General features: G+C 35.9%; 1 protein-coding gene across 1 annotated transcript; it reads left to right on the top strand.

Moving 5' to 3' along the window:
* The first annotated feature begins 4,412 nt into the window (after positions 1-4,412).
* Positions 4,413-17,435, top strand: fam83c (family with sequence similarity 83 member C). Its single transcript, XM_055213709.2, has 5 exons — positions 4,413-4,551; positions 5,931-6,797; positions 9,804-9,971; positions 10,282-10,406; positions 14,083-17,435. Exons 2-5 carry the CDS (start codon positions 6,306-6,308, stop codon positions 15,017-15,019), a joined length of 1,722 nt encoding a protein of 573 aa, XP_055069684.1. The 5' UTR covers positions 4,413-4,551; positions 5,931-6,305; the 3' UTR covers positions 15,020-17,435.
* Positions 17,436-24,015: the final 6,580 nt, after the last annotated feature.

Raw genomic sequence — 24,015 nt, 5'->3', positions numbered from 1 at the left:
ATACAAAGTCAATGCAAAGACACGATCAGATGCGTCCTGGGCGGCGCGTTTGCTGCAAAAACGCGCACTATTCACCTCAAACGCGCACTATTCTAGAGCGAGAATAGTCCCGCAAGTAATCTAGAGCGAGTAACGTGATGCCCCGCGTTTGGTGTGTACGTAGCATAAGGCTTTATTTGTGAACATTATTAAATGCATGAGCTAACAATGAGAAAAATATATTTGTTTGTTCACTGTGCGTTAAAGGTCCACTGTGTAGATTTTTTACAGGCATCTAGTGGTAAGATTGTGAATTACAACCAACAGCTCAGTCCATAGCTCACCCCTCCCTTTCGAAACGCATAGAGAAGCTACGGAAGCCTCCACAGGACAAATATGTCATCATCTGAGACAACGTAGTGACAAAGTGCGCTCTATAGAGCAGTTTGTCCTTTAAGGGTTACTGTAGAAACATGGCGGTGCACACTGGCGACTTCCATGTAATGGGTGTTTCACACGGCACGCTGCAAGTGACGAAATCGTCGCGCAGCTACAGCCTTTCTCGTGTGATGCATGCATTTTGTACAAATATGTTTATTTTCAGCGGCGCATGATGTGAAGAGCCGTGGCCGCAGGAGGGGCAGAATTTTGTGTCCACTTCACCTCTGTAACCGCCCGCATTTTACCAGTTTCCGCACGTCTCCTTTTAAAAATGAAGTAAACACTTGCGGCTGCAGTGTACCTTTTTAAATGCCCATAAGGTGACCATTGGTGTTTTTATATAAAAACGACTCATTGTAAGGTAATAAAAACTTCAAACACCACTGACTATATACACTCACCTAAAGGATTATTAGGAACACCTGTTCAATTTCTCATTAATGCAATGGTGTAATAGTGTGAGGGATGTTTTCTTGGCACACTTTAGGCCACTTATTGCCAATTGGGCATCATTTAAATGCCACGGCCTACCTGAGCATTGTTTCTGACCATGTCCATCCCTTTATGACCACCATGTACTCATCCTCTGATGGCTCCTTTCAGCAGGATAATGCGCCATGTTACAAAGCTCGAATCATTTCAAATTGTTTTCTTGAACATGACAATGAGCTCACTGTACTAAAATGCCCCCCACAGTTACCAGATCTCAACCCTATAGGGCATCTTTGGGATGTGGTGGAACGGGAGCTTCGTGCCCTGGATGTGCATCCCAAAAAATATCCATCAACTGCAAGATGCTATCCTATCAATATGAGCCAACATTTCTAAAGAATGCTTTCAGCGCCTTGTTGAATCAATGACACGTAGAATTAAAGCAGTTCTGAAGGCGAAAGGGGGTCAAACACAGTATTAGTATGGTGTTCCTAATAATCCTTTAGGTGAGTGTAGTTATGTATATTATTATTATATTGCATTTGTGTCAAGAGATCCTCCTTAAAGTTACACAACGTGCCTTTTCCACAATGTAAACAGTTACAAGTTACTTTAGATTTTAAAAATGCATTAGTAAATGTATTAACATGAATATTCATAAATGCCATCGACATATAAGCTTATGTTAGGAATAATTGACGATAATGTGGCATGACTCGAAGTAGAGTGCCTTTACACCGCGGATGTGCAATATTTGCAAATAATTCAAAGGACCGGAGTGAATTATTCCTCTTATATGACAGTTACAACAAAAATTGCTCTGGTGTCTATTTTTAAGACATTTAAAAGGTTAGATGTGCGGTTTACAGAAAAATAATCAACACCAATGGAACATTTCTCAGCCAATCAGAATAAAGAATTCAACAGCCCGTGGTATAACTAATGTTAACAAATACAACCTTTTCGAATGAATGCATCTACATCCTTTACACAAAGCCACAAATAAAGGCAAAAGAAGTATAACCCAAAACTAGTTTAATATTTTTGTTAAGTGCATGCTTTTGATGTGCATTGCTTACTGGTTGCTAGGGTGTTGAATATATCCACTATTAATATCACAACACAGTCATTCCATACTATTAGTCTTAATACATAAACTCTCTGGAGACGGATCAATTTACATATTATTGATACAGCTGAAGCTACTTTCCGTAGAACAGACGTGAGCATCAGGACAAACCAGCTCTGTCGGTTCTGTAGAGATGATGTAATTAATGCTTCGTATTTTAACAAACTATTTCATCAATGTTGTGTTCATATGCCGCATTCTAGTGATACAGTCATGTTGACTCATAAACACTTTAGCTTAAGCTTTGCTTTATCCACGTACAACTACAAACAAATGATCTTGTTGAGCAATGTCATTTAGCAGGAATGCCAATAATGGCCTTCTTATATAACAAATGTTGTTTTGCGGTGTGGTGTGATGTTGTGATGTGTTCATTTTCTGACTCACACTGCTGGCATGTCAAGTGTGCTTAGTAAGTAGAAAAATAAATCAGGTTGGGACGTAACCTGTATATTCCCTAAAGTTGGGGAAATAAGCCATATGCAGATAAAATGCAAAATTTATATGGACCAAAAATTATATATATATTATATATATATTTATATATATATTAATTTAGTAGGGTCATTAAAATTAACGCCTTAATGCAAATTAATGTTAACATCACTAGTTTTATTAAGGTTCTATTAACGCATCGTGCAATTTCTGTTTGACCCTTGGTCTACACTGTAAAAAATCTGGAAAAAAACCCATATAACAATACCATAAAATAACGAGCACAATAAATTACAGAAATTTTCCGTAATACAAAAATACTAGTGCTGGGCAAGGATTGATCGTGATTGATCGCATGCAAGATGAGGGTGCGTTTTTGCCTGGTGTGTGTGTGTGTGCTGTGTGTAAATATTAGGTATACTTTAACACACACACATACATATATACATTTCAGAACATTTTCATTTATATATTCATTTTTATTGTTAATATAGAATATATAATAACATGAATAAATATATATACACATGTAAATGTTTCTTAAATACATACATGAATGTGTGTGTATTTATAAATACTGTACATAATAATTACAAACAGCACACACTCATATATTATGCAAAAAAATCACTTTTATTTTGTAAACGATTAATCGCGATTAAACTTTGCCCAGCACTAAAAAAATGTTTTTTTTCTGTACTTTTACATAGTTGGATAAATTGAGAGCCAGCATTAGACAGTAAATGTGACCTGTGCTGTCTAAATGAGTCTCGTCTAGCGAATCCAATGCTCTAAATGGTCGCTGGACATCTAAAATGATCTTTATTTATACGTTTTCTATTAGTTTTACCAGGGATTTTAAGGTATGGATGTGATAATTTTTGTGGTAATTTGTGATTTTTATCAAAGTTAACTTTGCTGACTCTGTCAACTTCAAACAGGTATAGTTCAGATTCCAACAAATCATGCATTCTTTTGCATGATTTAAAAAGTGTTAAATTAGGGTAAATTTAGAAAAGATTAATTTGCGATTAATCGCGAATTAACTCATGACAATCATACGATTAATCTAGATTAAATATTTTAATCAATTGACAGCCCTAATATATATATATATATATATATATATATATATATATATATATATATATATATATATATTTTTTTTTTGCTATATTTTATACTATATGTAAATTAAAAATATATACATAATTTTGTATGTGATTAATTGCGATTAATCGTGATTAATCTTTTGACAGCCCTACAAAAAAATATTAATCTTTCGGGCTGTATATAAAAACAAAAAATGTCCAATAGTTGTCCATTCCCTCCCCCTACATATGTCACCTAAAGGCCCTTCCTTCCTTGCATGTCCCATCCCAGTTTTGTTTTAACAGGAAACATCTCAAAGCAGGAACAAAAGAACTCTGTTATTTCTGTAGCATAGGTCTGGACACAAAAAATGCCTCTGGGAATTTCAGCCAGTCTCTAAAGAAGGGACCAATAAAACAACTAAAGACAGACTGTTAATCTGCCAGGGCTTTATTGTGTAGCCTACACGCTGTGTAGCGGCACAAAAGGCGACATTTGTCTCTCTGAACATTGTGTTTAATTCATGAACTAAAATTCTAATTTTGCCCTTCATTATCGAAGCCTGGACACATAGTGCTGTGTATCATCATCAGACATTATCATTATTCATTATTATAGTGAAACCATTATTCAGAGTTTCACAGAACTCACAAGTTCGCTTTATCCGTCTGTCCACGCTGTGTATATTAGACATCTGCCGTCAGCTGATACAGACATCATTGTGGATCAAAGACATGCATTTGTCTTATACTTTACATTTTCATGTGTTGTGTGTTTTATAGCCTATAAAGATGTAGAGTTTCCAAAGCAAGCACAGGTTGAATTAAGAGTTTAAAAATATCCATTCAGTGCTTTACACAAGGAAACAGTTGCTGCATTAGCATTTGTTTCGACTCATGTCATGGAAAAGCTGTGATTCATGCAAGAGTGCCTGATACCTTATAGAGAGGAATACAGGAAGATCCAAAAATATCCCAACACAACACAGGAAAACGCTACACAACAACCAACTTTTGAAGAGCGCTGAGAAGTCTGTACTGTATGTGAGTATATTAAACTTTGTTACTTTTTTAAAAGTTTTTTTTATGTATTATATTTGCAGATAAGTTTTTGCTCAATAATGACATACATTTGTATATGGTAAAAAAAAAATGCAGAACGAAGCTAAAACAACTCGGTTTTTCAAGTGAATTCAGCCTACTATTTTAAGTTTTGGCTTAAAAAAGTTGACATAACTTATAAATTCAAGTTGAAATTGTTTAACTTAATTTTTTACAAAAATTGCACATTTTTTACAGTGTACATATGCTAAACAGCTAGCTAAGAGACTGCAAAGACCTGCCCTACAAGTATGTCAACTTTCTCTGGGTTTCTTTTTTGGGCTTTGTGATTATCTAAAATAACATATGTAAATGAACCATACAGTTGACATCTTCTGCGATGTATTTACAATTCAAATAAGGCAGACAAATGCCATATGCACTTCACATGATGCAGGTTTTGTCTTAATCGCGGTTGATTTTGCCTGTTTAAAAGTTTTATCAAGGTATTCAGACCCAAAGCATTAGGAAAATAACAAAATGTACTATAAATGTATTTAAATATTTAACTTTAAATGCAACTTCTCTTGTATGGTATCAGCAGAGCTCAATATAAAAAAAAGTTTTATAAAATACATCAACAAAAAAAAAGTATTATTTCTTTGTGATGAATATGCAATTCACATTTTTGTTTTACATTCATTTTGCACAATTTATTTAATGCAAAGTTATTTTTAATTTTGTACTGAAATATGAGCTGGTCAGTTCTTGGCAAGTTTTGTGACATCTACCCTCACTTGGCTATATTGTGTGTACATGTGCCAGCATTTTTTGCATATGGGTTCTTGTAGCTTAGTTGGTAGGGCATTGTGTTAACAGCAGGTCACGGGTTCAATCCCTAGGAAACCCACATACTAATTAAAAAAATGTGTAGACGTAATGCACTGTAAGTTGCTTTAGATAAAACCATCGCCAAATGCATAAAAATCATTTAAAAACCAGAACATTGTTTCACGACAAGTTTTTTTTTTTGCCCTATTGACCCTGCTGGTGAGCTAGTTTTAGCTGGTCTCCCAGCTTGGTTTTAGTTGGCATTGCTGGTCTGGCTGTGTTTTGGTCACTTTTTAAGCTGGTCAGACTGGAAGACCAGCTACTGCCACCTTAAACCAGCTACCAGCTTTTGCTGGTCTTTGCTGGATTTTAAGTAGGGGGAAAGACTTTTTTCAAACTTTAAAATGATAAGAAAGAAATTGTTATTTCAAGAACCCATAGACTTAATTTTTGTAGGAGTGCATATCTCTACCGTGTTTTATCAATGTATATGTACAGTAGGCATAATACAAATCCGCTTTTATGGCTAAATTACTTTATATGCTCCACAGACGCAATCCTACGCGCACTACATTGCCCACTGCGCATTGAACTCGGACACGTCGCTTCCTATGAGAGATAACAAGTCTTGTTTTTCTTCCGCATGACGTCAGAGGTAGGTGGGTCCACTGCTGGTTAGGGCAGGTAAGCGCATGACAGGGAGGCGGAGCCACTGCTGGGCGCAGGACAGGTAAACGCACACAGGTGGGGGAGCGCGGCATTAAGTTTCTCAGTAGCGCGTAACAATACGCGCACGAGCCCCCGGGAATTGCGTTTTTGTACGACGATGACAGGAAACAAGGTCAGCGAATACCCTTTGGAATAAGCAACGTCCAATTGAGCTTTTTGTCAAATCTCGATTGTTTGGAGACACTTTTGTCGTGGAAATGATCAGTTCGGATGCTTTGCGCCCGATACAGAACCCTGTGCGTAAAGGGAAACTCGCCGCAAGGCTTGAGGACGTAAAGACCACTTGGAGACACGGAACGACCCTCGAGCTGAGCCACAATGAAACGGCACGGCTCGCCACGGACGCGCTCCTGGAACACGGGGAGAAGGAGTATCGCAAAGTCCTACAGGATGAACGGGAGGTGAACTTTCTCTCCCCGCTCGAAATACGCTATATCACGGAAAATGTAGCCAAGACTGCAGACGCCGATAGCGGAACCAACGGTCTGGACGTGGAGGACACCGTGTCGGAGCTGACATCAGGGACCTATTTTCCTATGATGTCCGATGAGGAACCTCCAATGTTGGAGCTGGGCTGGCCGGAGACGTCGAACCGTATCGGTCCCACGGAGGCGCAGATATTCTTTCAGAGGGATAAGAGCCAAAATGTCAAAGATTTGATCCGATCTCTCATCAGTAAAGCGAAGAAGGTGAGTTTAAGCATTTGCGCCCTAACATGTTGTGTTTTGACATTTGCCAGCTGTTGCGCTTTGTTGCGGTGTACAGATATGCTTTGCATAATATTTCACTGCATTTCTCTGTCTACTTTGTGTTGTTCTTTGCTCGTTGTCGTGTACTTACTTTACTGTTTGGGCTGTGTGACGTCACACGTAAACAAAGTGTTGTTTGAAGTTTGGTTCAAACCATATCTGTCTTTGCGCCAAGCACTGTAAAATGCGTAAAGTCAAACAAGACTGCTGTTTATTTTTCATAGCCTATAGAAGTATTATGCATATTTATACATAAGAATCTTTAGGTCTCCAACCTTTTTGTGAGCAAGGGCTACCGCAATGGATAAAACAATCTCGAGAGCTACATTTTTTAAATAGTTTACACAAAACTTTTTTCCTTTATTTGTTGGTTTTATTTTAGTTTACTTGTTGATATGTTTTATCGTTGTTTAAGCTAATATAAGCTAATATATGTAATAAATAAATATATATATTAAAATTGAGACTATTAGAATGTGCTTTGACGGGCAACTCGCAGTCTCTGTGTGGGCACCCTGTTGAAGACCACTGATTTAGATCCTATATTAACACACATATTGATCAAATGAATACTTGAATGCACTGTAAGTCAGTTTGAATAAAAGCATCTGGCATGTTTGTAAATGTAATGTAATGTAGACGCTTCACTTTTGCGTTACAGATATAGTCAGTTTTACAAAACATAAAAGATGAAACGACATACACTGTTCAAACTGAAGACCAAATGTATTTGGACAGGTTCTTGTTGTCACATCCGTGGAACATAAACATGTGATAAAGAAAGTTGACGTCTAAAATGGCTAAAGATCGCAAATAAAACCACCCATTGAAATAAACTTTAATATTATTTGTTTGCAGATGAAATGTATTCGTTTTAAGGTCAGCTTATACTGTGAAGTCTCTAAATAATTTTTAAAGCCTTGTAGACCTTTCAAGAATGGACAACTTTATGAGAAATTTAAATATACATAAATAGTAATAAGCCAGTATATTTGCAGAGGCCGATATATCGGCCAATATTTGGCTTTTTTATTATCGGCCTATACATCTTTTCAATCGGCCAGTAAATTTCTCTATTACTTAAATTTACTTAAAAAGACACTCAATGTAAAGCCAAAGTCTAACAGACAGTAAAATGATCAATCATTATTCACTTTTTAACATGACATTATGTTGTGCCGCACATAACACCACACTAGTTCAACACACTTATTCAAACAATACCATGAGATGTCAGCTCCACATTAATTATGACTTGTTAATATGTTTTAAGTTCTTTAAAAGGGTATATTTATAAATGTTATGCATAACAAATGTTTATTTGGTTTTACCAACTTTCTGTTTATCTCTTATTTACTGTAATAACATTTGAGTTGTTGTGGCCTCATATTGGCCATACAGCTAGCTTTCTTAAAGGGGACATATCATGAAAATCTCACTTTTCCATGTTTAAGTGCTATAATTGGGTCCCCAGTGCTTTTTCAACCTAGAAAATGTGAAAAAGATCAACCAAGTAACTTTTTGGTAAACCATTCTCCACAAGCATGTGACAAAATAGCTCATTGAAACTTGGCTCCCCTTGTGATGTCCGAAGGGGATAAAACTGGCCCTTAGGGCTGGGTGATTTGTATCGGCGGATTCTCATGCGTGTTTCGTCGGTGGGGCCGGTTCTTTGATTGGTGGTGAATTACCATCGGCTGCTTTCGGATGGAGCGGCGGTTGCTGCACAGAGCCGTAGTTCACTGACAATCGGGGCAATGTCGCATTAATTATATAGGACGTATCGCCTGCGATAATTGATGTGATAAGGCCATCTTGTCGGTGAACTGCGGCTTTGTGTGGTGGATGCCACTCCATCTGAAGGCAGCTGATGGCGAATTGCTACTGATCAAATGGCCGGCTTTGCTGATGGAACATGCATGAGAGTCCCCCAATACATATCGGCCAGTCCTACCGCCCCTTAATCTGTGCTATCCAACCACGCCACTGCCATTTAGTGCAGGGATCAGCTCATTTGCATGTTAAATGACACACCCAAAACGCCACATTTTTGCTCACACCTACAGAGTTAAAATTTTGACATGCTATAATTAATGATCTATATGGTATTTTGAGCAAAAACTTTGCATGTGTACTCTGGGGACAACAAAAATTTATTTGAAGTCTCGTGAAATGTCCCCTTTAATATCGGTATTGTCATCGGCCATAAAAGCCATATCGGTCGACCACTAGCCATAAAGTGTCGCCTTAAAGGAAAACATCACCAATTTTCAATGTTTTACTATGTTCTTGCATCAACTTAGACGAATTAATACATACCTATCTTTTTTCAATGCGTGCACTTTTGGTCTTTGTACAGCACGTCATGAATGTGTTAGCATTTAGCCTGGCGTAGCCCCATTCATTCCTATGGCTTCAAACAGGGCTGAATTTAGAAGCCACCAAACACTTCCACATTTTCTCTATTTAAAGACTGTAACATAAGTAGTTACATGAGTAAGTATGGTGGCACGAAATAAAACTTTTGTTTGGAGCCATAGGAATGAATGGGGCTAGGCTAAATGCTAACAAATTCAAGTAGCACTGTATACAAAGATTAAAAGTGCATTGAAAAAGATAGGTAACCTATGTATTAATTTATCTAGGTTGAGGTAAAAACATAGTAAAATATTGAAAACAGCTGGTGTTTTCCTTTAAACATTATAAGCAATCCTCCAGTTTTACAGACAAGGATAATAACTTATTTAAATCTGCGAGTGCCGTTGATTTGTCTCAAGATACACAAGATGCTTAAACATCTTAATTTAACTAAGACCATGTCCTGGTTTTAGCTAAGCGTTGTCTGTGAAACGTGCCTTGATGTTCTTTCTTTAGTATCAATAATAAAACCAGTTTAAGTAAAACATTTACTGTAATGCACGTCCTAACAACTTCTCTCTGAAACAGGTTATTGCTGTAGTCATGGATATTTTTACAGACGTGGATTTGTTCTGTGATTTAATGGAAGCTTCCAACAAGCGCCGAGTTCCCGTTTATATTCTGCTGGATGAGAAGAACCTCTGTCATTTTTTGAACATGTGCTCAGAACTGGACATCCAGAATTCGCACCTCTCTGTAAGTCAAGTACTCAAATTCACATCACGCCTAGAAACTATTGAATCTCTTCTTAAAGTTAGGAATGAATGAGTGAAAAGCATAACTCAAGTCTTACGTAAGTTTAAAGTCTTGAATATTCCCCATGCAGGTCATTCATAATAAATGCAATTGTTTCAAATAAATGCAACAATAGAGGCATTGTTTTTGCTCTTTCAAACCTTAAATCCTGTCTTTTGTATTTAGCTGGTTACTATTTTTGCATTACTGTAGCTGGCATCTCTTTGTTATTTTAATTTATATATCATATATTTATATCATCATCTTTCAGAATATGAGGATAAGAAGCGTATGCGGGGACACGTATTGCACCAAAAGTGGAAAGAAGTTCAGCGGTCAAGTTCAGGAGAAATTCATGATCATTGACTGTGAGGAAGTTCTGGCTGGATCATATAGGTAACATTTACTGTTTTTACCCATGCATGATGACGTAAAAGTTAGTTTCGTTTTAAATTAACACCGCATGACATAGCATTCCTGTAAAGCTGCTTTGAAATGATATGCAGGTACACAAATAACCCTACCTGCGTGTTATCACTGAATTACAGTAATTGCATCATCCTCAAACAGTAGAAAGCTTTTAGATGCTTTTGTCTTTAGTTTTAATGACTAATATCAAATAATAACAGGTTCATGACAAATCTGTGGTTACTATGGTAAAGTGTTGTACTTTGTACATGGGATAGTTCATCCGTTAGCATGACTGCATGTTCCAGCACGATTTCTGACAGCACCCAAACGTTCTCACAGGAGGAATTCAGCGGTGCTTTTAAATTATTCATCTTCACATACCCCACAGTCCTGGCTGATCTTATTTCAATCGCATCGCACTATTACGTAAAACATATTAGCACGTGTAAGAGTTGGGAAGAGCTTGTGAGCTTCACCCCCATGTGCAGACATCCGTAGGCTTTTGTAGCTTAGCTATGAAAACATGATGATTGTGCAGTTTTCAGACCCAGCGTGGCATCCTTACATTAAACATAAGCTTGGGTCTGTATTAACCAACAGTTTTTAAGGGATCTGTCATCATTTACTCATCCCTTGTGTTTTATAAGAGTTTCTTTTATTAAACACAAAAGAAGATATTTGTATAGATGACTGTACCGCACTTTCCGGACTATAAGCCGCACTGGAGTATAAGTTGCATCATTTAAAAATGCGTCATTAAGACAAAATAACATATATAAGTCACAGTGGACTATGTCGCGTTTATTTAGAAAATTATTTCCCAAAATCCAAGCCGAAGAACAGACATTTAATCTGGAAAGGCAAGTTATTGAACTAAACATAGCAGACAGAACAGCAAGCTGAATAGGTGTCTGTACCATAGACTGTAAAAAAATATGGACGTAGTGTCCGTGACGTCACCCATTGGTCGTTTTTGAAGCTTAAAGTAGGCGTTGCCTGCTGTCGCCATTTTGACCGTGCGTCATTGCGCATCACTCGCGGATATCTGAAAATGGGTAAAGAGGTGGGACGTGGGTGAAGTTGAGGAGTCTGGTTGCTGAAACCACGCCCGGCTAGCTCGATTCTAGTGACCGCGGTGGCTGTTCACCCCTCACTCAAGTGGCCACGCCCTTAATTATGCAGAACTTTAAAGCTTAATATAATTTAAACAAAAAAATTCACCCCCCTCACAGTTGTCATGCAGGGCAAACTTAGCTATACAGACAATTTTTGTACCAGCCTGTAAACATATTATTTTCTACTGTAAAGTTGGCTATTTTAAAATGGGGGTATATGGGTGATTCTCATGAAAACTTGGTTTTAAAAATGTCAAGCAGGAAAATGTAAAAATTGCTTAAATTTACTTTTTTTCCCACCAGACATTGAAAAACAAAGTCTGGAGTAAATGGGAACATTAATTTAAAAACTTTTACTTATCATTTAACACTTTTTGTAACATAATTTAAAAAATTAGTCCTAAAAAATCTCATTACCGCAACAGTCAGAAAACATCAACACTGACATATTTTCAAAATGACTTGACAGAACATAATTTGGAGATTCTGCACATGCATTTAAAATCAAAGTATTATGCTTCTATTAATTAAATTAACATTTAATAAGCATCTGTTGCGGTAATGATAATCAAAATGTCGTGTAAGCAATCTGACAAGACAATATTTCAAATTAACTGTAAATAAATGATCTTACCTTGTAGCCATCTTGAAGTAACTGGTCCATGTGCTTGGTCACTCAAAATCAAACTTTATTAAAATTCTGTATGTGTGCTTAAACTGTTCTCAAAAAGTGTTGCGGAGGATGAGAACATCAGGCATGGAAACATCATTTTCCTAATTGTTCTTTATTATTATTATACATGAATATTCAGTAAATATTTTTTCTGTCATCTAAAGTAGTCTAGCAAAACATCCATTTATTTTTTTCTTAATATTTTTGTGTTAATTTGATTACATTACAACATAACGCATGTTCAAACACAGCCGGACACATTGCGGTAATGAGAATTTCAGCAGAAAATGAGATAAAATTTCCAATTAGAAATTCTTATTTTGAAATCACACATTGTGCAAGGTAGAACACAGTATTGTGTTAATTCTGATGCTTTTTAATGTTACTATATTACACATTTTAAAGCTAAAATCATTAGTGCCGTGGTGTTTCAATGGTTTCGTGAGAATCACCCATATGGGAGTTGACTCCCTTTTGGAGCCTGCCTCTAGCGGCCAGTCGAATAATTGCAGTTTAAGTCACTTCCGTATTGGCTTCATCGGAGAGATCGGAAGGTTGCCCCTCGGCCTGTACGTTAAAGTAATATTATCAGTTATTTAAACGATAAACCATAGCATACAGAACTTACCTGGAAGGTTGAATAGGCTAAATTAACCGAACAAGCCAACTAGCGTGAAGTTCGCATACTCGTCATTTCACATTACGGAATCCATTAAATTACATAAATACAGAAACAGCATATGGTGAACTCTCACAGCTGTAGACGGTAATGATGTCTCTTGCCTCATTAATGTCAAAATTGATTCATACTGACTTACAAGGCGCACCTGACTGTAAGACGCACACCAGCCAAGTTATGAAAAAAATGTGGCTTATAGACCGAAAAATATGGTAAGCATGCAGTTGACGGTACCCATTGACTTAATACTATGGAAGTCAATGGGTAGAGTCAACTAAGTGCTCACCATCATTTATCCAAATATCTTGTTTTGTGTTCAACAGAAGAAAGAAACTCGTACAGTGCTCCTGTATAGCTCAATGGTTGAGAATTGCATTAGCAAAGGGTCATATGTTCAAACCAAGTGAGCACACATACTGATAAAAATGTAAATGTTGTCATGCAAGATGGATGAAAGCGTCATGTACAGCATGAGGGTTAGTAAATGTATAACAGTTTTGGGTGAACTATCCCTTTAGTGGATAGCATAAGCCCCATAGATTTTATATCAAAGCCATACGTTATTTATTTATATAGCCGTGTTTGAAAGTTAAGACTCGGACAAGCTGTCTGACTTGTATGGATTAGCCTACATCTTAAAGTTAGATTATTCTGATCCTTATTTATTATGCATATGAATTATTAGCATTGCTTTGTTAGTTCATGGCTAGCAAGATTGATAGCATCCAACAGTATGTCAAACTTGCGTGTTAGCACACATTCAATGTTGATAGTGGGCGAGGCTCACGCTCGAGTGTAAGAAAGCTTTGCCCAATGCTAACAGGGTGGTGTTTTACTTGGCTACGGTTGTACACGGTTCAAATGCAAACATAGTCTTCAGAAACTAACCTTTTAAACTTTTCAAAAAGCATAGTTTTTCTTGCTAAGAAAGAAAACTGTGTGCTTTGTAAATAAATCATAATGTCCATCATATAAAATTCTTATCACATGATAGGTTATTCCAGTATTATATAAAGCATATGAGATATGCAATAAACAGATGGTTGGTGTGAATGTACTTTAACACGCTGTTTAAGCTGAACTATCTATAAAACTGTTAAATTAGGTCATGCAAGATACATAAAACACAAGACAGCAAAGTTTGTTGCATTCAATGCAAGATCCATTTACACATTCATTCCCTCTTTCCTCCAGTTTTACGTGGCTATCCGCTCAAGTGCACAGCAACGTGGTCATGCATTTCTCCGGTCACATCACCGACTGCTTCGACCGGGAATTCCGCTGCATGTACGCCGATTCCCAAATCATAGACCGTTTCTACAATCCAGACGAGGAAGGGCTTCCTACGTACTCCTTCAACATGATGGCCCCACGTATGGGGCTGGACTTCCTTCCGGACTTCAGCAGCAAGGAGCGAGTCTACTCCGAAAACTCCAGTAGCCAATCCAGTAGTAGCGTTTCCAGTATCAAAGCCGCTCCTCCGGGTACAAAGTCTTACAAAGTCACGCAAGACAAGAAGAACCATGAAAGCTCCCAAAAGACTCACGACAGGAAAGGTGGTCATCACGTTCCGCACGGAAACCATCTCGGAAAAAGTTCCCCCAACGGTACCCAGCAACCCCACGCGGTGGAACGTCGTCCCTCTTTAGGGCTATCTGCCGGAGCGGAATGGTCCAAAGGTGGAACGGCGGATTACATGCGCTCAAACATCGCTGGACAGACATCCAAATTGCAGGCTTTAGGTCTCTACGGCGCTCCACAACCTCCATCTCAGCCGTCTTCCACCGAGAGCAAAATATCTCCTAAACATCGAGGTGCTCCGTTTCTCAGTAAGTTTACTGATTTATTTACACCCTCGGCCAAGGAGAAAGACCCCATCGTCTACCAGAAGCCGCCCCCTTATACTTCTCCTTTCGGAGGCCCGGATCTTTCGCAGAATGAACCGGAGAGCAAGCAAGTTCTCCCTCCACCGGGACCATTGCCGGTGGGCCCAGATAAAGGTATATATCGACGGGATGAGAAACGCATGACGTTAGGTCACAGCAAACTGGACATGCTCAACCAATACAACAAGATGAAATCCAAACAGGTATACAGTCGTTTCGAGCTTAAGAGCAACTTACCTCAATAACACTGCGGCATGTTATGTGCTGGTCACACTTTCTGTACATATTGACAGTTTTTATAAATTGAGGACTTTGTGTATACTCAAATGCAAAGTGAAAGATAAAATGAGTGTTTTTGTACGCATATTGTGTTTTTACTAATAACAATATAGTACAAGTATAAATGCTGCTTTGAATTCGGGGAAATCATCGCTATCATACCATAAAGCAATTATTTTCGTGTAATTCAAGGTTAGCATTGGTATAAAGTACTATTAGTAGTATTTTTGTGCTGTATATACTGTATATAACCTGCTATATACAAAACGTTGGGAATTTTTTTGTACTGTTGATGTCTATTCGCCACGTTAGCCGGCAAAGTTGTCTGCCAGTAAGTATTACCCTTGAATAGCATCATTTAGGGGTTTACAGATGTGTAGTCTTCCAAACGTTTTCATGTTTTTGTACTAGAATGTGATCGATATGCATTTAATTTATACACATAAAAAATGCTGGGTTATTTTCAGTATAAGCCATTGGGTTAAATAACCCAGAAAATCGTTATATTCCCATACGGCAAAAATATATATTTTCAAATATAATTTTAAATCTATTTAAAAAAAAATGGGCAAAAAATTACGGCGCTCCAAAGGGGGCATGGAGCAAAAATGTAATAAAGTTTAGTTTCGCGTGCGCACGTGGAACTATCGCTTTCACGTGCGTGCGTGATAGTTTCACATGCGCGTGCGAAACTAAACTTAAAAAAATTCGGCACATGAAAGTTTCACGTGAGCACATGAAACTAAACTTTAGATTTTTTTACTCCAATGCTAGGTAAAAATATATGTGCTGAAATATTTTTTTAAATATGTTTACAAAATGTATTTTTCACTATTTTTTTAAACATATTTTAAAAATAAATATATTTTATTGCATTTATTTTCAGGTCACATTGGAAGAAAAACTGTAGACATAACAGATTTGAAAAGGTTAAAATAACATATTTTTAAATGTAAAAATATATATAATCTTATACATACATATACATTTTATACATATAATTTGGTCAGGAAAAAAATATATTTTATATTTGCCTTATGGTTTGTAAATTTAGAAATGTTTTGTTGCCCCTGAAATACATTTTGAAATATATTCTCATATATAAAGGTTAAAACTTAATATATTTTTAAATTCAAAAATATATTAAATAAAGCTGTACTTTCTACAAAATGTATTTAGCATATATTTAAAAATATTTTGGTCCAGAGAAATGTATTTATTTTTATAATGTATTATGTGTTTGACCCAACAATGGGTTAAAACAACCCAGCATAGGTTAAATTACAAGCCAATGGGCTGGGTTTTGACCCAATGCTGCTTTGAAAGTAACCCAGCATTTTTATTTACAGTGTACTGAAATGCATTCTGGGTAATGCTGCGGTTAGCAGCTCGATTAGCCTATATAAGTACTGTATTACTTTCATAAGGGCGTAGACTTTGTTGCAATGCAAGCTAATTGCTTAAATAAACATTTTTAGTCAATGAAGTATAAGCTTGTCACATGTTCACACATTTATAAAAGTTTTATACATTTTGTGAATATGTGAATATAGAAGTGTTTGTGATAGCACAGCTAGTGCCTCTGAATGCTAACTAGCATTTGATTGATTTGTTAGCATTTAAACGCACGCTTGACGTGTTCTTGTCACGGTGTCAACTTTAATTTGACATCAAACCAGTTAGATAAGTTCTCTAGCACATTCTTAATCTGTTTGCTTTGTGTTCGAGAGAGGGAATACTGTGAATACTTGAGCTTAAAATGATGACGGATGAAATACAGATGTCAATGTTTCTGATCCCAAATCGGTTTCTATTACTAAATGTTTACTCGATATGAGTAAAAATACAGTACATGTATAAAAACCCTTTAGTGAAAAAGTACACTGTAAAAATGTACACAACTTGAATTAAATAAGTAATTTCAACTTTTTTGACTAGTTAGAAGTCAACGTTGAAATGACTTTACAGTGTACTGTTTCAAGATCATGTTTTTTATAATATAAAGTGTATGAGTGTGATTATAGATAATTGAAGAATTATAACTTTTTACTCATCATTGTTATGCAAGCGACACACCTGTTGAAAACCTGCTCAAAAAATGTTTTTCTGAGGTCTTGAACTTGCCCACAGCTATTTAACATTATTGGTTCATTACCAGTAAGTTAGTCAGTGCCTAGTTTTCTTTTCAAACATGCATTTTTTTTAAATAAATGTGTACAAAAATCTAAATGTTATAATCTGTTCTAATATCATGACTTTGGGGGTGTTTTACATGTGTATTTAATGTTTAAACATACTTTTTACATCTGTAATGTGTGACAACTTTTCCAGCAGTGTTACAAACAGGTGACAACCATAAATCAATAAAGTTTTTTTCTAAAACAGATTTTCCATGCGTAGTAACAAGCAGCGTTCCAGTGTATTTTAATGGGGAAAATAACAAAAGGAACTTCGTATAGCCAAATACAAGACAATGAAGTTAATCACTGCGATGGGTGTAAATGCTGGTCTTCCTTTGACACTTGAAACCATTAGATTCAATGACATATAATTTAATGTTTAAATCTCTGGGGAATTACAGGGGCTCATTTCTACAGAACTGTCTGTTTTTCCGCTGAAACACATTGTTTGGTTTTTGTGTATGTATTTTCTTACAGTTCCTTTATTTTCTCAGTTAGTGATGACTTTTAATATAATACTTTTATTATAGCTTACCCATATTGTTAGCGCCATATGTAAAAATATCAACTTCTAACACAACCTCAAAATTTTGGACACTGTTGATTGAATTAATGTTTCTTATAATCCTACCTTGGATTTAAAAGAATTGTTCATTGAAAAATGAGTTATATGTCATTATTTACTCGCTCTCATGTCATTTGAAACCCCCAATGACTTTATTTCTTGTTAAACAACTTTTTAAAAAAGTGTTGCCTGTCAGTGCATATTTTGAAATTTTTTGGTTTTCTGGTTACTATCTGAGTGGATGGTGACTGGGGTTATAACCAGAAAACCCCAAACAACAATTCTGCATTTGGGTTCTGATTAAAATGAATGGGGGTTTAAACGACATGATTGTAAATAATGACAAAGTTTTAACTTTTGGGAGAACTATACACTGTAAAAAAATTCCGTAGAAATTACAATGTTATTGCAGCTGGGTTGCCGGTAATTTACCGTAGATTTACATTTATGTTATTTACTGGCAAGAGTTTGTTCAAAATTAAATAAATTTTAAATATTAACAAGTCTTTATCTTTACAGAATAAAACTATACAATAACAGCCTCATGCAAAGCATTCTGGGAATCAGAAATCATCATCAACCTTTTTCTGTTTTTTGCTTCAGATTTTGTTTCCCAGAATGTTTTGCTTGATGCTGTTTTTTAGTTTTACTCTGTAAAGACAAAGACTTGTAAATGTTTAATATTCATTTAACTTTGAACAAAATGTTGCCAGTAAAAAACATACATTTAAATCTACGGTAAGTTACCGGCAACCCAGCTGCAATTTCTACTGAATTTTTTTACAGTGCATGATTGTGAGTAAATAATGACAAAGTTTTAACTTTTGGGAGAACTATACCTTTAAGCATAAGACCCTTCTGTAAAGGTAGAAGTGCGTAAACAAATACTACTTTAATTCTCTTTCAAAAACTTAAAGTATGCATCTATGCCTACCCAGTCTCATGAGGTTTTGTGATATAGTCACGTAATTTTTTGATTCTTTTTTCGTGATATTATCACGAATTTGCAAGTTTTTTGTGATCGTATAACGAATTCCTGTTTTTGTGTGATTATCACGTATTGGTTACTCAACTGCTTTTTCCTATTTTCAAACCATTGTTGCTTCGGTTTAGGGTTAGATTTGGTGCTTGCATTGGAATTTCACTTTATGTATTGGTTTATACTATTTTTTCTGATTTATTTTTGTATATGCCGCCTGACGTTAGGGTTCGAGTTGGGTTTGGGTAGGGATGTCATTTTATGTAAATCTAACCCTAAACCGAAACGACAATGGTAAGAAAATAGGACAAAACAGTGGAGCAACCAACCCGTGACAATCACACGAAAACAGGAATTCGTTATACGATCATGAAAAAACACAGAAATTTTTGATAATTTCACGAAAAAAGAATAAAAAAAATGTATGTGACTATAACGAAATTCCATGAGACTGGGCTGAATATGATAAAAAAAAGTGCAGCATGAAGTTAAAACAACTTAAAAACTAAAAGTGAACCCCAATGTCTTTATTTGTTCTTTAGAAACTTCAGATTTGTTTTTTTAAAAAGTGTTCCCTCTCTTCCAGCGCACATTTTGAAGGGTTTTCTGGTTACTATCTGAGTGGATGGTGACTGAGGTTGTAACCAGAAAACCCCAAACAACATTTTTCCAAAAATTCTGCATTTAAGTTCTGATTAACAACAAAAGGGGGGGTTTAAATGACATGATTGCGAGTAAATAATGACAAAGTTTTAACTTTTGGGAGAACTCTACCTTTAAGCATAAGACCCTTCTGTGAAGGTAGAAGTGCCTAAACCAGGGCTAGTCAACTGGTGGCCCGCAGACCAAATGCGGCCCTCCAAAAACTTGATCCGGCCCACCGTTCATCTTTGTCTGATTTAAAATCAGCGTGGTTAATTTTCCACTGTACATGACAAATGATGGCCTAAAAACCGGAAGTTGAGTCTGAAAGGGGCTGCATGGGGTGCCAAACATTTGCGGGTGTGTAATTATTGGACCCAATTTGATTATTGGATTGGACGCATAAAAAAACAAAAACCTTGTGTGACAACACCGCGTGACATGCTGACCGGAAGAGATGTATTTGATTTTCAATCAAAACGCTGTGTGCAAGGTGAATATTATTGATCCTTTTTTTGATAAACTTTACCAGTAACACTTAAATCATTTTCACGATCATTTTAATCATTTTACTCTGTATAGTCAAATACAAGACAATGAAGTTAATCACTGCGATGGCTGTAAATGCTGGTCTTACTTTGACACTTGAAACCATTGGATTCAATGACATATAATTTAATGTTGCAAACTCTGGGGAATTACAGGTGCTCATTTCTACAGAACTGTCTGGTTTCCGATGAAAGACATTGTTTGGTTTTTGTGTATAATAATCAAATATTTCCGTGACTATATCACAAAACCTTGTGAGACTGGGTAGGCATAGATGCATACTAGAAGTTTTTTGAAAGAGTATTAAAGGAGTAGTATTTGTTTACACACTTCTACCTTTACAGAAGGGTCTTATGCTTAAAGGTAGTTCTCCCAAAAGTTAAAACTTTGTCATTATTTACTCACAATCATGTCGTTTAAACCCCCATTAATTTTAATCAGAATTGCTGTAATTATGCAGCTGGTTGCCAGTAACTTACTGTAGAAGAAAAAGACTGAAAATGTTTAATGTTCATTTAACTTTAAACAAACTGTTGCCAGTAAATAACATAAATGTAAAATCTACAGTAAGTTACTGGCAGCTAGTTGCCAGTAATACCCAGTAATACTGTAATTTCTACAGAAATTTTTTACAGTGTATATACCCAGATTTACAAATCATGTCAACCGAGATTAGTTGTTACAACTTATAAAATATAGTTGAGAAAAGTCAACTTAATTGTATAAGTTATAACAACTCACCTGTAGTTATAACAACTCGTCTCTAATCAAGATAAATAATAGTAAGTTGAAATGACTTGTAAATCCGAGTTGATTCAACAAAAAATTGTAAGGCAGATATATATATATATATATATATATATATATATATATATATATATGTATTTTTTACTGTGTATATATAGGGTAAAAATAGGGGTAAAAGTTTATCCCGCATCAGAATTATATGTGTGTGTGTGTGTGTGTGTGTGTGTGTGTGTGTGTGTGTGTGTGTGTGTGTGTGTGTGTGTGTGTGTGTGTGTGTGTGTGTGTGTGTGTGTGTGTGCGCGTATATATATATACATATATTTTTTACCCTATATATACACAGTAAAGAATACTTTGCTGCCTTAAAATTTTTTTGTTAAATCAACTCAGACTTACAAGTCATTTCAACGTACTATTATTTATCTTGACTACAGATGATTTCTTAGAACTTAAAACATGATATATATATATACTGTATATTACAATACAGTACATAGTATATAGTATATATACATATACATAGTATATTACTATGTTACAATTTTTAAATCTGGCCCTCGAAGAAGGGTAGTTGATGGCTGTAACAAATACTATTCTTTTAATACTCTTTCAAAATCTTCTAGTATGCACACTGTAAAAAAGTTCATGATGAAGTTAAAACAACTTTGTTTTGCAAGTCAACCTACTATTTTAAGTTTTGACTTGTGATAAGTTGACATAATTTATAAAAACAAGTTGAAAGTGTTTAACTTAATTTGTTAAGTTACAGTGATAGTTCACCCAAAAATGAAAATTGCGTCATCATTTTCTCACTCTCATTACAAACCTGTATAAATGTCTTTGTACTCATGAACACAAAGGAAGATATTTTGAGGCAAGTTTGTAACCAAACTGATCATGAGCCCCATTGACTTCCATAGTAGGAGAAAAGAATACTATGGAAGTGAATGGGGCTCATGATCGTTTTGATTACAAACATTCCATCAGAACAAAGAAATTCATACCGGTTTGTAACAACATGAGAGTGAGTAAATGATAAGTAACTTAAAAGTAACATAAAATGATATGTTGATTCGATATAATTTATTACAGTGCATCTTTATACACTAATAAACAGTTCAATAAAGCCAAATCCAGTCTTTATTATCTTTGTTCTGTATGAAAGAGTGTGCTGGATCAGCTGAGTTTACATGCTTTAAACTGCTGACCTGCTTTGTTGTCTGTTCACAGGCCTGAGAGAGTAACTCGACTCTCGTGGTCTTGTTTCAGTCATACAGACTTCATCATTAGGTATTCTCAAAGTCACCGAGACGAAGATGAGTGCAGCCATGTAGAGTTACAGTAACAGAGAAACCGCAAAGCGATCTATAACTTGTGTTGAATCAGCTGTTCGATATTTCTTTCTGCTAAATTGAATGCATTGTGTGAAATGTTTTTGTGACTCATGTTATCAGTAAAATATTCTTGCAGATAAGTAAAAGGGATTCTTCAAAGCCTCCTTAGATGGTTTTTAAAAGCTACTATATACACAAGTTATTTTACAGTATCTTAAATACAAGATTGCTTTTAACTTGGTGCAAAGTCAACATGAAAGTAAAACAATGCTGTGTTTACACAATCCTGGTCTTAAGGTCAATGTTCTCCAGCTCTTAGAAGTTAAAAATATTGAGTACTGAATATGTGGATGTGTTGAAGTAATGTATAATAGGCTAATAAATATTGATGGTCTTTTTTAATTAGATTTTGAGAAAGTTGAAATATTAAAGGCCAAGATGTCATATAAGTCTTATATAAGCCCAGAATGTGTCTGTGAAGTTTCAGCTCAAAATAACCCACCGATCATTTATTATGTCATGTCCAAAATGCCCCCATTTGGGTGGGAGCACTGTTTTAATGTCTGTACCTTTAAATGCAAATGAGCTACAGCTCATCACTTCCTTACAAACAGACAGTGAGCATTTTCAGTTTAAATAGATTTGATTCATACAGTCTAAGATAATAGTATCTAGTGGACAGAGTACAACTCAATGAGGGTGGAAACTATGGTAATAAACAAGTGTAAGTGGGCGGGGCTTTATCAATGTGACCTCACATTGATAAGAGAATCAAAACGGCAGGTATAATGAGACTGCTTTGGTTGAATGGGGATTAGAAAACAAGGAGCGGGTGGATTTTTCCAGCCCAGTCACACAAAATTTCGTTATATAGTCACATTTTTTCATGATATTTTCACGAATTCCCACTTTTTTCGTGATCGTATACGAATTCCTGTTTTCGTGTGATTATCACGTATTGGTTACTCAACTGTTTTGTCCTATTTTCTTACCATTGTCGCTTCGGTTTAGGGTTAGATTTACATAAAATGACATCCCTACCCAAACCCAACTCTAACCCTAACGCCAGAAAACATATAAAAAAAGTGAATCAGAAAAAATAGTATAAACCAATATATAAAGTGACATTATAAACGGCCTGTTCTGGTTCTTCATTCTGATTGGTTGAAGCGCGTTCTAAGCCGTGATAAAATACCACGGTTCAGAATACGTTACATAAGTATCACTGCGCCACTGTTGCTGCATACTGATTTATGAAAATAAACACCACAGTCTTTAATCACATTTTTAATTTGTCAACAGTTGCACAATTAAAGGCGATATCCAGATAAATGTCAATAAATATTGTTGAGTCATCTCGTCAATAAAGAGAAAATGTTCTCTGAGGAGTTCTCAAATGGCGATCTTACCCAACTTAAACACTGAAGCATTCACTCAACACTGAAAACACCGTCATGGCTCTGAATCTGATCTCTTACAAAAGTTCTTCAAAAAATGGAATTATCTCAACTTTAGCTGAAAATTTGAGGTGATAAGAGACCAAATGAAGGTCAGCGTCTGTTCTTTCATTTGATATATTTTATGTTTATTTAAAGAAGATCATTTGTCTGGAAGCCATTAAACTAAAACTGGGTGGCAACTTAAAAAAAAGCGCTGACGGGGAGCGTCAAGCCACACTTGATTCTGAGGAACTACTTTGTTTGGCGGAAGAGTAATATTTGTACTAATATAATTACAACTGATTTGTGTTTTATTTTATGAAATCCTGCTATGCATATGAAGTAACCGTTTTATAAAAGCAATAAGCCCCTCGAAGCAGTGGGGTTACAGTGCACTTCATAACGGGGTTTTAGGCACTCCGCTTTGCGTCGTGGCCAACAACACCCCTTAGCTGTTATAAAATGCACTGGTAACCCCACTGCTTTGAGGGGCTTATTGCTTTATTCTAATGCAAGCACCAAATCTA

This window comes from Misgurnus anguillicaudatus, chromosome 8 (assembly GCF_027580225.2).
Source record: "Misgurnus anguillicaudatus chromosome 8, ASM2758022v2, whole genome shotgun sequence".
In the NCBI taxonomy this organism is placed as follows: Eukaryota; Metazoa; Chordata; class Actinopteri; order Cypriniformes; family Cobitidae; genus Misgurnus; species Misgurnus anguillicaudatus.
The sequence above is the reverse complement of the archived record's forward strand: the minus strand, read 5'-3'. Positions and strand labels throughout refer to the sequence as shown.